The sequence below is a fragment of the Loxodonta africana genome, chromosome 11, assembly GCF_030014295.1.
Source record: "Loxodonta africana isolate mLoxAfr1 chromosome 11, mLoxAfr1.hap2, whole genome shotgun sequence".
In the NCBI taxonomy this organism is placed as follows: domain Eukaryota; kingdom Metazoa; phylum Chordata; class Mammalia; order Proboscidea; family Elephantidae; genus Loxodonta; species Loxodonta africana.
The window spans coordinates 25,344,168-25,358,596 of NC_087352.1; the positions used below are offsets into that span (position 1 = coordinate 25,344,168).

Below are 14,429 nucleotides of genomic sequence, written 5' to 3' on the forward strand. Positions count from 1 at the left end.
ACCAGTCCCTGGAGAAGGATATCATGCTTGATAGAGGGTACACAGAAAAGAGGAAGACCACCAACAAGATAAACTCACACAGTGGCTGTAACAGTGGGCTCAAGCATAACAACAATTGTAAGGATTTGCACAGGATCAGGCAATATTTCTTTCTGTTGTACATAGGGTTGCTGTGAGTGCCAACTGCCTTGATTGCATCTAACGAAAACAGAGGCAGCTGACTTTGTTTGCTGGTTCTAAGTGAGAAACTTTTTTTTTTTTTTTAAATGAGTGAACCCTCTCATTCAACATTCTGTTTTTTTTAAATTGTGCTTTAGATGAAGGTTTACAGAGCAAACTAGTTTCGTATTAAACAGTTAGTACACATATTGTTTTATGACATTGGTTAACAACTCCACAACATGTCAACACTCCCTTCTTGACCTTGGGTTCCGTTTTACCAGCTTTTCTGCTCCTTGCTGTCTTCTAGTCCTTGCCCCTGGGCTGGTGTGTCCTTTTAGTACTGTTTTTTTTATAGGCCTGTCTAATCGTTGGCTGAAGGGTGAACTAAGAGCTAAACTCTTAATAAAGCAAGATAAGGGTGCAAAAGTTAGAGATTGAGACAGAACAACTCCCAGTTTACTTAGGGTCCAGAGATCACAGCTGTAAATATAGGAGGGTAGAGTTAGCTTGAATAATCATTAGCTAGCAGAGAAGTTCTGGGACACATGGGTGTACTCGCAGGGGAGGGGGAATCCAGAAAGTCTAAACAAGTCTAAGCCAGCAGAAGAACAAAAAAAAAAGTCAACAACCTGCAGTATTTATGAAGTTCATGAATTGATGAAATTCATAAAATTTAAGATCTTTTTAAAGTGAAGCAGGTGTCCTTGTTGTCATTGTTGTTAGGTGCTGTCAAGTCTGTTCTGACTCATAGCGACTCTGTGTACCACAGAACAAAACACTGCCTGGTCCTGCACCATCCTTACAATCATCATTATGCTTGAGCCCATTGTTGCAGCCACTGTGTCAATACGTCTCGTTGAGAGTCTTCCTCTTTTCTTACAACCCTGTGCTTTACCACGCATGATGTCCTTCTCCAGGGACTGATCCTTCCTGACAACATGTCCAAAGTCTTGCAATCCTTGCTTCTAAGGAGCATTCTGGTTGTACTTTTTCCAAGACAGATTTGTTCTTTCTTTTGGCAGTCTGTGGTATATTCAATATTCTTCGCCAACACCACAATTCAAAGGCATCAATTCTCCTTCAGTCTTCCTGGATGGCACAAATACTTAAGTGCCTGACTACAGACCACAGCTAAGAAAGTGAAATGTACTGGTATAAATTTAACTGCACAATATTTCTCTTGGCAAGAATTTGCAAGTTCTTGGATGGTGAGGATTATGTGAGCCAAAAAAGTGCACTTAAGCCTAAATGACTAAATATTGCAGCAGCAATGTTTTTATGTATTTGTTTCTTTAACAGAAGGAATTAAACCTTTTGCAGGCCAGTAGCTAAGTCTAGAAATTTAAATATGAGTTTTTGCCATAATTTCTCTAAGGTTGAAAATAGAGATTATTTTGTGTTTGTGTGGATTTTACCACTGAAATACATGGAATAAAATGTTGATGAAGATCAGGGAAATAACCATTTCTATTTGTTATTATGTGTTCGTTTACCGAGGATGTGTTATGACTATGATAGGCTTGCTGTTGTTGACAGTTGCCTCAAGTCAATTCTGACTCATGGTGACCCCATGTGTGCAGAGTATAACTGTGCTCCTTAGGGTTTTCAAGGCTATGACCCTTCAGAAGCTGACTGCCAGGCGTGTCTTAAGAAGCAGTCCGAATGGGTTTGAACTGCCAACCTTTCAGTTAGTAGTCAATCACTTAACCATTTGTGCAATCAAGGGACTCCCACTAGAGTGTATGTGTACTGGTTTGATGATCTGGGCCAAGTACCAAGCACGTCTGCTGTGAAAGTATACTTTCTAAATTCAAAATACTCATTTGTTTTGGGAAACAGAAACAGAAATATGATTGGGGTTGGTTACAGAAGTGGTACCCACGCAGGAAATATCTCATTTCATGTAATAATCTATCTGTCAGAAATATAGCAGAGCGTTTGATTTTATTTCTTAGCTTACGTAAAATTTACAAGAGTTTTAAAATGTTATTTCCTGCATGTATTAAATATTGTGTAGTTTTTTTGAAGCCGTGTGGCATAAATTTAATAGAGTACCTGTTGTTTTTCAATTATCAAGCGTAACTGTACTGTTGGGGTAAAGTCCCCAGGATACAATGACAAATTTTCTGCTACATCTTAGGATGCCCGTGTGTAAGGGCATGAAAGGAATCAGTATTCATCTCAGACTCAGAAATATTAGGTCACGATTCCCATGGGAAAAACCCTTGAGGAAGCCCCACCATCTTCTCTTTGTGTATTTTATCAAAGATTTCACTCTGGGCCACTGCAAAGTGATGTTTCCAGTCCCCGATGGCTCCTGTTAAATACAAAAAATAAGTCCAGATCAGACTTATAAATAGTATCTCAAGACCTCATTTGAACTTCTCCTGTAACTGTCCTTCTGCCCTTCTTTCATGACACTGGACTGGGAATAGCAATATGTCTCACTTTGGACATGTCATCAAGAAAGACCAACCACCTTCATGTTTGGTAAAATAGAGGGTCAGTGAATACAAAGGAAACCCTCCATGAGATGTATTGACACAATATGTGCAACAGTGGACTTCAACTTAGTAAAGATCATGAAGACGACACATGATGGGGCAATTTTTCATTCTGTTATACACAAGGTTGCCATGAGTTGAAGCTGACTTGACAGTAACTGACCACAACAACATAACAGAATGATTATAATTTCCTGTCAGGAGCCAGATAACTATTGATTGTAACCTCAGAATTCTAGTTAGATAATGTATTTAAGCCTTAAGTTTGCCATCTGTTAAATTAGGTCTATTTCTAGTACATGCCTCATAGTAATATAGTGAGGACTGAATAATTATGAAACACATTGTATGGTTGCAAGTATATGAGATATCTAGATTAGGCAAGTGTATAGAGAACAAAGTTTATTAGTGGATGGCATGCAGGGTTAGAAGGTAGGGAGGGGGAAAGGAAGACACAATGCTTAGGAGACACTGGGCATCTGTTAATGGTATTGGAAAAATTTGGGAATGGTTATTGTTGATGGTTGAAAAATACGATGAATGTAACCAATGTGAAGTTTGCGGAAATTGCAAATGGTCTGTTACATATAGACGTATCACAATAAAAAAAGGAAAAACAAAGGCAACAAAAACAATAATAACTTCAACTCAAGATTTGTTGTTGTTGTTGTTGTCAGATGCCATCCAATCAGTTCTGACTCATAGTAACCCGATTTACAACAGAAGGAAACATTGCCCAGTTCTGTGCCATCCTCATAATTATTGTTATGCTTGAGTCCATTGTTGCAGTGTGTCAATCCATCCTATTGAAGGTCTTCTGATTTTTCACTGATTCCATGCTTTAACAAGCATAATTTCCTTCTCCAGGGACTGTTCTCTCCTGATCACATGTCCAAAGTACGTGAGACAAAGCCTTGCCATTCTCCCTGCTAATGAGCATTCTGGCTATCCTTCCAAGACAGATTTGTTCATTCTTCTGGCAGTCCATAGTATATTCAATACTCCTCACCAACACCATAATTCAAAGGTATGAATTCTTCTTCTGTCTTCCTTATTCATTGTCCAGATTTCGCATGCATATGAAGTGATGAAAAATACTAAGGCTTGGGTCGGTCACACCTTCGTCCTTGAAGTGACATCTTTGCTTTTTAACACTTTAAAGAGGTCTTTTGCAGCAGATTTTTCCAATGCAATACATTGTTTGATTTGACTGTTTCCTCCATTGGTGGTGATTGTGAATCCAAGTGAAATGAAGTCCTTGACAACTCCAAACTTTTCTCCATTTATCATGATGTTGTTTATTGATGCACATGCTAGGATTTTTGTTTTCTTTACGGTGAGGTATAATCCACCATGAAGGCTGTAGTCTTTGATCTTCATCAGCAAGTGCTTCAAGTTCTCTTCACTTTCTGAAACTCAAGGTATACCCTATATATTTTAATAACTAATTTCTAATCCTCAAAAGATGCATTGCATTGGGAAAATCTGCTGCAAAAGACCTCTTTAAAGTGCTGAAAAGCAAAGGTGTCACCTTGAAGACTAAGGTGTGCCTGACCCAAGCCAGGGTGTTTTCAATCGCATCTTATGCATGTGAAAGCTGGACAATGAATAAGGAAGACCGAAAAAGAGTTGACGCAAGGATGGCGAGACTGGGTCTTACATACTTTGGACATGTTGTCAAGAGGGATCAGTCCCTGGAGAAGGACATCATGCTTGGCAAAGCACAGGGTCAGCAGAAAAGAGGAAGACACTCAACGAGGTGAATTGACACAATGTCTGCAACAATGCTTTCAAGCATTACAACGATTGTAAGGATGGTGAAGGACGGGGCAGTGTTTTGTACTGTTGTGCATAGAGTCGCTATGAGTCAAAACCTACTTGATGGCACCTAACAAAACAATAACAATCTTCCTCCATGATCTCAATTTCACACGTCATACATTCCTAATACAGAGTTTCATAAACCCAAAAAACCCATTGCCGTCGAGTCAATTTCGACTCATAGTGACCCTATAGGACAGAGTAGAAGTGCCACAAAATTTCATATTTACACACAATTCAGTTTCCTTAATACTTCACCTCCATTGGAACTCACAATCTATTGACCCTACTCCATTTTTACTCTTCCTTTCTTTCCTTGGAAACCCTGGTGGTGTAGTGGTTAAGTGCTGCTCACCAAAAGATCAGCAGTTCGAATCTGCCAGGCTTTCCTTGGAAACTCTATGGGGGCAGTTCTACTGTGTCCTATAGGGTCGCAATGAGTTGGAATTGACTCGATGGCAATGAGTTTGGTTTGGTTTTCAATTTTTTCTTTCCTTGGAATTGACTCAGAAGTAGCGGATCTTTTGTTTTTTCCTCCTCATGAATTTATTTACTTCATGGCAGTTGTTAATTGCCCTCAAGTTGATTCTGATTCATGGTGGCCCCACATGGGCTGAGTAGAACTACTCCATAACACTTTAAAGGCTGTGACCTTTTGGAATCAGATCGCCAAGGTTGTCTCTCAAGGTGCGTCTCAGTGGCTTTGAACCGCCAACCTTTTGGCTAGTATTTGAGCGGCTGTTTGTATCATTCATTATCCATCTTGAAATGACATAACTAATGATTTGCAATCATTCCCTTTCATTTTAAATTCTCTTGTACCTTTCACGCACTGTAGAATTCATCTGATACAATCTTAATTACAGATTTTAAACCAACTCTAAACAAGACAGGAGCTAAAACAGACAACCTTATTACCTTATTTCCCTTTAAATTTATGACCACTTAAACCAAGTCACACTGCCTGAAAAATCATTCCTTATTTTCATGTTTTACATTCAATACCTTATATTTATTCTCTCTGAGCCAGTGGCCTTGATTCACATTTAATTTAGAAAATAGAAATGCTGGGTTCAGATAAAGATGATGGAAATATTTGGGAATGGTTAATGGTGATGGTTATGCAATTTCCTGGCAGTACAACTGCTCGTGTACCTCTATGCCCTTTCCAGTTACTACAGGTGAACTGTTCATGTTCCTATGTAAGCCAACTCTTTATCTTGAATCTGCATTTTACTCTTCTCTCTTCCTTAGGATGTTGCTCCAACAATTATGTGCATTATCACCAGCATGATTTTACTTCTCCATTAAATCATTTTTGTTGTCATTAGGTACACTGAGTCATCGCTGGCTCATAATGGCCTTAAGTTTGGAAGAAGGAAATGTTGCTCAGTGCTGCACCATCTTCATGATAGTTGATATGTTCTAGTCCATTGTGGCTATTGCACGATCCCATCTCACTGGGAGGGGGGAGGTCTTCCTCTTTTTTGATAACCCCCTACCAAGCATGAAGTCTTTCTCCAGCGATCCTTCCCTGTCCAAAGTAAAAGGAAGCCTCGCCATCCTTACTTCTAAGGACCATTCTGGGTGTCCTTACTCCAAGACTGATTTCTTCATTATTCTGCATGTCCACAGTATATTCAATATTCTTTGCCAATTTTTAAAAATAATTTTTATTGAGCTTTAAGTGAACGTTTACAAATTAAGTCAGTCTGTCACATATAAGCTTATATACACCTTACTCCATACTCCCACTTACTCTCCCCCTAATGAGTCAGCCCGCTCCCTCCTTCCAGTCTCTCCTTTCGTGACAATTTTGTCAGTTTCTAACCCTCTCTACCCTCCTATCTCCCCTCCAGACAGGAGATGCCAACACAGCCTCAAGTGTCCATCTGATACAAGTAGCTCACTCTTCGTCAGCATCTCTCTCCAGTCCCTTCCATGTCTGATGAGTTGTCTTCGGGAATGGTTCCTGTCCTGGGCCAACAGAAGGTTTGGGGACCATGACCGCCGGGATTCCTCTAGTCTCAGTCAGACCATTAAGTCTGGTCTTTTTTTTTTTTTATGAGAATTTGGGGTCTGCATCCCACTGATCTCCTGCTCCCTCAGGGGTTCTCTGTTGTGCTCCCTGTCAGGGCAGTCATCGGTTGTGGCCAGGCACCATCTAGTTCTTCTGGTCTCAGGATGATGTAAGTCTCTGGTTCATGTGGCCCTTTCTGTCTCTTGGTCTCATAGTTATCATGTGACCTTGGTGTTCTTCATTCTCCTTTGATCCAGATGGGTTGAGACCAATTGATGCATCTTAGATGGCCGCTCATTAGCATTTAAGACCCCAGATGCCACATTTCAAAGTGGGATGCAGAATGTTTTCATAATAGAATTATTTTGCCAATTGACTTAGAAGTCCTCTTAAGCCATAGTCCCCAAACCCCTGCCCTTGCTCCGCTGACCTTTGAATCTTTGCCAGTTTTTGATGGTAGTAAAAAAATGCTGGAACTTCTCCTAATTTAAACAATGTTTCTCTGGGTCTTGCATACTCTTCAAGTAACTGCTCCATTTTTCTATTCTCCTTTTCAGAAAAGATCCAAAGAAAAGTTGTCTATACTTTCTGACTTTTGCTCAGAGTTTTTCCTAAGCACTTGCCAATTAAGCCTTTGTCCTCGCCATTGAAATTGCTCTTGTCGGTGTAACAAAGAATCCCCATGATCTCAAGTTAAATGGTCAACTTTTGGTTCTTGTTTATATTAAACCTTTAGCATGTTGTGGTACAAATGATTACTCGCTAGGGATTCTTGAAATTCCCTCTTCATTTGGCCTTTACCAAAAACCAAAACCAGAACAAAAAAACCATTGCCGTTGAGTCAATTCCAACTCATTGTGACCCTATAGGGGCACAATTAGAGCACCATTATTTTTCACATGAGCTATTCCAACAACTTTCTTTTTTATTTTTTAATTGTACTTCAGATAAAGGTTTACAGAACAAACTAGTTTCTCATTAAATAGTCAGTACACATGTTGTTTTAAGACATTGGTTACAGACCCACAATATGTTAATGCTCTCCCTTCTCAACCTTGGGCTCCCTATTACCAGCTTTCCTGTCCCCTCCTACCTTCTATTCCTTGCCCCTGTGCTGGTATGCCTCTTCAGTCTTGTTTAGTCTTTGGCTGAGGGGTGAACCTCAGGAGTGGCTTCATTACTGAGCTGAAAGGGTGTCGGTGGCCATACTCTCAGGGTTTCCCCAGTCTCTGTCAGGCCAGCAAGTCTGGTCTTTCTTTTTGAGTTAGAATTTTGTTCTACATTTTTCTCCAGCTCTGTCCTGGCCCCGCTATTGGGATCCCTGTTAGAGCAGTCAGTGGTGGTACTGGGCACCATCTAGTTGTACTGGACTCAGTTTGGTGGAGGCCGTGGTAGATGTGGTCCATTAGTCCTTTGGACTAATCTTTCCCTTGTATTTTTAGTTTTCTTCATTCTTCCTTGCTCCTGATGAGGTGAGACCAGTGGAGTATCCTGGATGGCCGCTCACAGGCTATTAAGACCCCAGGTGCTACTCATCAAAGTATAATGTAGAACATTTTCTTTATAAACTGTATTATTCCAATTGAGCTCAGTGTTCCCCAAGACCATGGTCCCCATAGCCCTCAGCCCAGCCATTCTGTCCATCAGGGAGTTTGGGTGTGCCTATGGAGCTTTCATGACCTTGCCTTGTCAAGTTGTGCTGGCTTCCCCAGCATTGTGTACTGTCTTACCCTTCACCAAAGTTACCACTTATCTATTGTCTATTCAGCATTTTTCCATCTCCACTCCTTCCCTCCCTTGTAACCATCAAAGATTGTTTCTTTTTCTGTGTAAACCTTTTCATGAATTTTTACACTAGTGGTTTCAGATAATATTTGTCCTTTTGTGATTGACTTATTTCACTCAGCATAATGCCCTGCAGGTTCATCTATGTTATGAGGTACTTCACAGATTCATCATTGTTCTTTATCGTTGCATGATACTCCATTGTCTGTATGTACCAAAGTTTGTTTATCCATTCATCTGTTGATGGGCAGCTAGGTTATTTCCAACTTTTTGCTATTGTGAACAACGCTGCAGTGAACATGGCTGTGCATATGTCTATTCGTGTGACAACTCTTATTTCTCTAGGATGTATTCCTAGGAGTGGGATTGCTGGTTGATACGGTATTTCTAACTTTCTAAGAAAGAGCCATATCATTTCCCAAAATGGTTGTATCATTTTGCTTTCCCACCAGCAGTGCATAAGAGTTCCGATCTCCCTGCAGCCTTTGTTATTTTCTGTTTTTTTGATTCTTGCCAATAAGCCCAGGGTGAGATGTTATCTTATTGTGGTTTTGATGTGCATTTCTCTGGTGGCTAGTGATCACAAGCATTTCCTTGTGTGTCTGTCTGTTGGCCACTTGAATGTCTTCTTTTGTGAAGTGTCTTTTAGATTCCTTTGTACCTTTTTTACCTGGACTATTTGTCTTTTTGTTGTAGAGGTGTTGGATTTTCTTGTAGATTTTAGAGATTAGACCTTTGTCTCATTTGTAACCTCCCAGTCTGTAGGTTCTCTTTTTACTGTTTTGGTGAAGTCTTTTGATGAGCATAAGTGTTTAATTTTTAGGAGATTCCAGTTATCTGGCTTATCTTCTGGAGCTTACATGTTGTTGGTTATGGTTTGTATTCTGTTAATGCTGTGTGTTTGGTCCTCTAGGGTTGATACTATTTTTTCTTCTATAAACTTCATAGTTTTTGGCTTTATATTTTGGTCTTTGATCCATTTCGAATTAGTTTTTGTATATGGTGTGAGGTATGGGTCATGTTTCATTTTTTTGCAGATGGACATCCAGTTTTGCCAGCACCATTTGTTGAAAAGACTGTCTTCTCCCCACTCGATGAACTTCGGGCCCTCGTCAAAGATCAGGTAAACATAGGTGGATGGATTTCCATCTGGGTTCTCAATTCTGTTCCATTGGTCAATGTATCTGTTGTTGTACCAGTACCAGGCTGTTTCGACTACCATAGCTGTATAGTAGGTTCTGAGGTCAGGTAGTATGAGTCCTCCTACTTTATTCTAATTCTTCAATAGTGCTTTAGTTATCTGGGGCCTCTTCCCTTTCCATATAAAGTTAATTAGTTTTTCCATCTCTTTAAAGAATTTGTTGGTATTTGGATTGGGATTGCATTGTATTTGTAAATCACTTTGGGTAGAATTGACATTTTCACAATGTTGAGTCTACCTATCCATGAGCATGGTATGTTTTTCCACTTACGTAGATCTCTTTTGGTTTCTTGCAGTAGTGTTTGGTAGTTTTATTTATATAGGTCTTTTATATCCCTGGTTAGATTTATTCCTAAGTATTTTATTTTTTTTTTAGGAGCTATTATAAATGGTATTGTTTTCCTGATTTCCATTTTGTCGTTCTCTTTATTGGTGTCTAGGAATCCAACTGATTTTTGTATGTCGATCTTGTATACTGCTAGTCTGCTGAATCTTTGTATTAGCTCCAGTAGTTTTCTTGTGGAGTCTTTTGGATTTTCTATGTATAGTATCATATCATATACAACTAGGGACAATTTTACTTCTTCATTGCGAATTTGGATGCCCTTTATTTCTTTTTCTTGCCTAATTGCTGTAGCTAGGACTTTCAGCACAATGTTAAATAGGAGTGGTGCTACGGGGCATCCTTGTATTTTCGTTTTCTCAAGGGAAATGTTTTCAGCCTCTCTCCATTAAGAATGATGCTGGCCATTGGTTTTGCATAGCTGCCTTTTATTGTGTTGAGAAATTTCCTTTCTATACCTATTTTATTGAGAGTTTTTATCAGGAATGGGTGTTGGACATTGTCAGATGCCTTTTCTGTGCTGATTGAGATGATCATGTGATTCTTTTCTTTCCTTTTATTAATGTGGTAGATTACAGTGATGGATTTTCTAATGTTGAACCACCCTTGCATACCTGTTATGAATCCTACTTGTTTGTGGTGTATTATATTTTTTTGATATGATGTTGAATTCTATTGGCTAGAATTTTGTTGAGAATTTTTGTCTCTATATTCATGAGAGATATTGGTCTGTAATTTTCTTTTTTTATGGTCTTTTTGCCTGGTGTTGGTATCAGGGTTATGCTGGCTTCATAGAATGAATTCAAAAGTATCACTTCTTTTTCTATGTTTTTAAGTAGTTTGGATAGTACTGGTAGAATTCTCCAGTGCAGCCATCTGGGCTAGGGCTTTTTTTGTTGGGAGTTTTTTTTTTTTTAATTACTTTTTCAATCTCTTCACTTGTTATGTGTCTGTTCAGATTTTCAACATCATTTTGTGTTAGTTTGTGTAGCTAGTGTGTTTCTAGAAATTTGTCCATTTCCCCTAGGTTTTTAAATTTATTGGAGTATAGTTTTCCATAATACTCTGTTATGCTTCTTTTTTTTATAATTTTTATTGTGCTTTAAGTGAAAGTTTACAAATCAAGTCAGTCTCTCACATAAAAACATTACATACACCTTGCTGCACACTCCCAATTACTCTCCCTGTAATGAGACAGCCCACTCTCTCCCTCTACTCTCTCTTTTCGTGTCCATTTCGCCAGCCTCTAACCCCCTCTACCCTCTCATCTACCCTCCAGGCAGGAGATGCCAACATAGTCTGAAGTGTCCACCTGATCTAAGAAGTTCACTCCTCACCAGCATCTCTCTCCTACCCATTGTCCAGTCCAGTCCCCATCTGAAGAGTTGGCTCTGGGAATGGTTCCTGTCCTGGGCCAACAGAAGGTCTGGGGGCCATGATGACCGGGGTCCTTCCAGTCTGAGTCAGACCATTAAGCCTAGTCTTTTTATGAGAATTTGGGGTCTGCATCCCACTGCTCTCCTGCTCCCTCAGGGGTTCTGTGTTGTGTTCCCTGTCAGGGCAGTCATCAGTTGTAGCCGGGCACCATCTAGTTCTTCCGGTATCAGGGTGATGTAGTCTCTGGTTCATGTGGCCCTTTCTGTCTCTTAGGCTCATAATTACCCTGTGTCCTTGGTGTTCTTCATTCTCCTTTGGTCCAGGTGGGTTGAGACCAATTGATGCATCTTAGATGGCTGCTTGCTAGGGTTTAAGACCCCAGATGCCACTCTCCAAAGTGGGATGCAGAATGTTTTGTTAATAGATTTTATTATGCCAAAAGACTTAGCTGTCCCCTGAAATCATGGTCTCCAAACCCCTGCCCCTACTATGCTGGCCTTTGAAGCATTCAGTTTATTCAGGAAACTTCTTTGCTTTTAGTTTAGTCCAGTTGTGCTGACCTCCCCTGTATTGTGTGTTGTCTTTCCCTTCACCTAAAGTAGTTCTTATCTACCATCTAATTAGTGAATACCCCTCTCCCACCCTCTTTCCCTCCCTCCCTCATCTCATAACCACAAAAGAATGTTTTCTTCTCAGGTTAAATGATTTCTCAAGTTCTTATAATAGTGGTCTTATACGATATTTGTCCTTTTGCAATTGACTAATTTCACCAGCATAATGCCTTCCAGGTTCCTCCATGTTATGAAATGTTTCACAGATTCATCACTGTTCTCTATTGATGCATAGTATTCCATTGTGTGACTATACCATAATTTATTTATACATTCATCCGTTGATGGGCACCTTGGTTGCTTCCATGTTTTTGCTATTGTAAACAGTGCTGCAATAAACATGGGTGTGCATATATCTGTTCGTGTAAAGGCTCTTATTTCTCTAGGATATATTGCAAGGAGTGGGATTGCTGGATCGTATGGTAGTTTTATTTCTAGCTTTTTAAGGAAGCGCCAAATCAATTTCCAAAGTGGTTGTACCATCTGACATTCCCACCAGCACTGTATAAGTGTTCCAGTCTCTCCACAGCCTCTCCAACATTTATTATTTTGTGCTTTTTGGCTTAAAGCCAGCCTTGTTAGACTGAGATGAAATCTCAATGTAGTTTTGATCTGCATTTCTCTAATGGCTAATGATCATGAACATTTCCTCATCTATCTGTTAACTACCTGAATGTCTTCTTTAGTAAAGTGTCTATTCGTATCTTTTGCCCATTTTTTAATAGGGTTATTTGTCTTTTTGTAGTTGAGTTTTTGCAGTGTCATGTAGATTTTAGAGATCAGACGCTGATTGGAAATGCCGTGTTATGATTCTTTTTATTTCCTTTGGGTCTGTTGTAATGTCTGCCATTTCATTTCTTATTTGGGTTATTTGTGTCCTCTCCTGTTTTTCTTTTGTCAGTTTGGCCAGTGGCTTGTCGATTTTGCTGATCCTTTCAAAGAACCAACTTTTGGTTTTGTTGATTTTTTTCTATTGTTTTTCTATTCTCTATTTCATTTATTTCTGCTCTAATCTTTATTATTTCCTTTCTTCTGCTGGCTGTGGGCTTCTTGTGCTGTTCTGTTTCTATTTGTTCAAATTGTGTTAGCTAATGTTTTGATTTTATCCCTTCTTTTTTGATGTGTGCATCTATTGCTGTAAATTGACCTCTGAGGACTGTGTTTGCTGTGTCCCAAAGTTTTGGTATGATGTGTTTTCATTCTTGTTTGATTCTAGGAATTTTTTATTCCATCTCTGATTTCTTCTATTACCCAGTGGTTTTTAAGCAGGGTGTTATTCAGTTCCATGTAATTGATTTTTTTCCCTTTCTCTTCCTGTTGTTAATTTCTACTTTGATGGTATTGTAGTCAGAGAAGTTACTTTGTATTATCTCAATGTTTTGGATTTTTTTGAGGGTTGCTCTGTGGCCTAAGCTGGGGTCTATTCTAGAGAATGTTCCATGTGCATTAGAAAAGGATGTGTACTTTGCAGCTGTTGGGTAGAGTGTTCTATATGTGTCTATGAGTTCGAGTGGGCTGATTGTGCCCTTTAGCTCTTCTGTATCTTTGTTGAGTTTCTTTTTAGACGTTCTGTCCTTTACTGAGAATGGTGCATTGAAGTCTCCTACTATCATTGTGGAACTGTCAATTTCTCTTTTCAGTACTGTTAGAGTTTGTTTTATCTATTTTGGAGCCCTGTCATCAAGTGTGTAGATGCTTATTATGCTTAAGTCTTCATGACGGATCACTCCTTTAATCATCATATAATGCCCTTCTTTGTCTTTTATGGTGGATTTTGTCTTAAAGTCTATTTTATCAGAGATTAGTAGTGTCACTCCTGCTCTTTTTTGGTAGTTATCTGCTTGATATATTTTTTTTCATTCTTTGATTTAAAAAAAAAATATGTCTTTGTTTCTTAGGTGTGTCTCTTGTAGACAGCATGTTGATGGATCCTGTTTTTTAAATTCATTCTGTCACTCTCTGTCTCTTAATGGGTACATTCAGGCCATTTACATTCAGTGTAATTATTGATAGATGTGAGTTTATTTCTTTCATTTTGTAGTGCTTTTTTTTTTGTGGTGCTGATGTTTGCTTTGTTTGTCTTACTCTCCTGTGCTGAGTTCCTTTTGTTTGTGGATTTCTTTCGTTTTTGTAGATTTTGTTTTTATTGAGACTTTATGTTTTTGTTCTTTATTTTGATGAGTGAGTTTGTTAACTTTCTTTATGGTTACCTTGAAATGTATCCGTATATTGCTAGGTTTGAACCAGTCTTTTATTACTTGATATTGCCTTGCCTTCCTCTCCATTAGAAAGTTCTATACCTACACTGCTTATTTCCTCTTTTATTGTTCTGACGTTGTTGTCATTCATGGATTAACCTCTCTGGTTCCCTATTGTAATTCTTTTGCTTTTTGATAGTTCTTGAGAGTTCATTTCCTTGGTTGGCACCTGGCTGGTACAATCTTGTGTCCTAGATTCAGGCTGTTGTTTGATGTTGTTTGTTTTCAGACTGAAGGACTCCCTTTAATAATTCTTGTAAATTTGGTTTGGTTTTTACATATTCCCTTAATTTCTGTTTATCTGGAAATGTCCTAATTTCACCATCATATTTGAATGAGAGTTTTGC

General features: G+C 39.0%; 1 protein-coding gene across 1 annotated transcript in view; it reads right to left on the reverse strand.

Annotated features, from left to right (window-relative positions):
• Positions 1–2,164: 2,164 nt before the first annotated feature.
• The window catches only part of LOC104845577 (sulfotransferase 2A1-like), a 32,137-nt gene continuing 19,872 nt past the window's right edge, over positions 2,165–14,429 (reverse strand). The window contains exon 5 of the mRNA XM_064293194.1: positions 2,165–2,481. Within this exon, the coding sequence (XP_064149264.1) occupies positions 2,364–2,481 (118 nt within the window). The 3' untranslated portion in view covers positions 2,165–2,363. The remainder of the gene's footprint in view (positions 2,482–14,429) is intronic.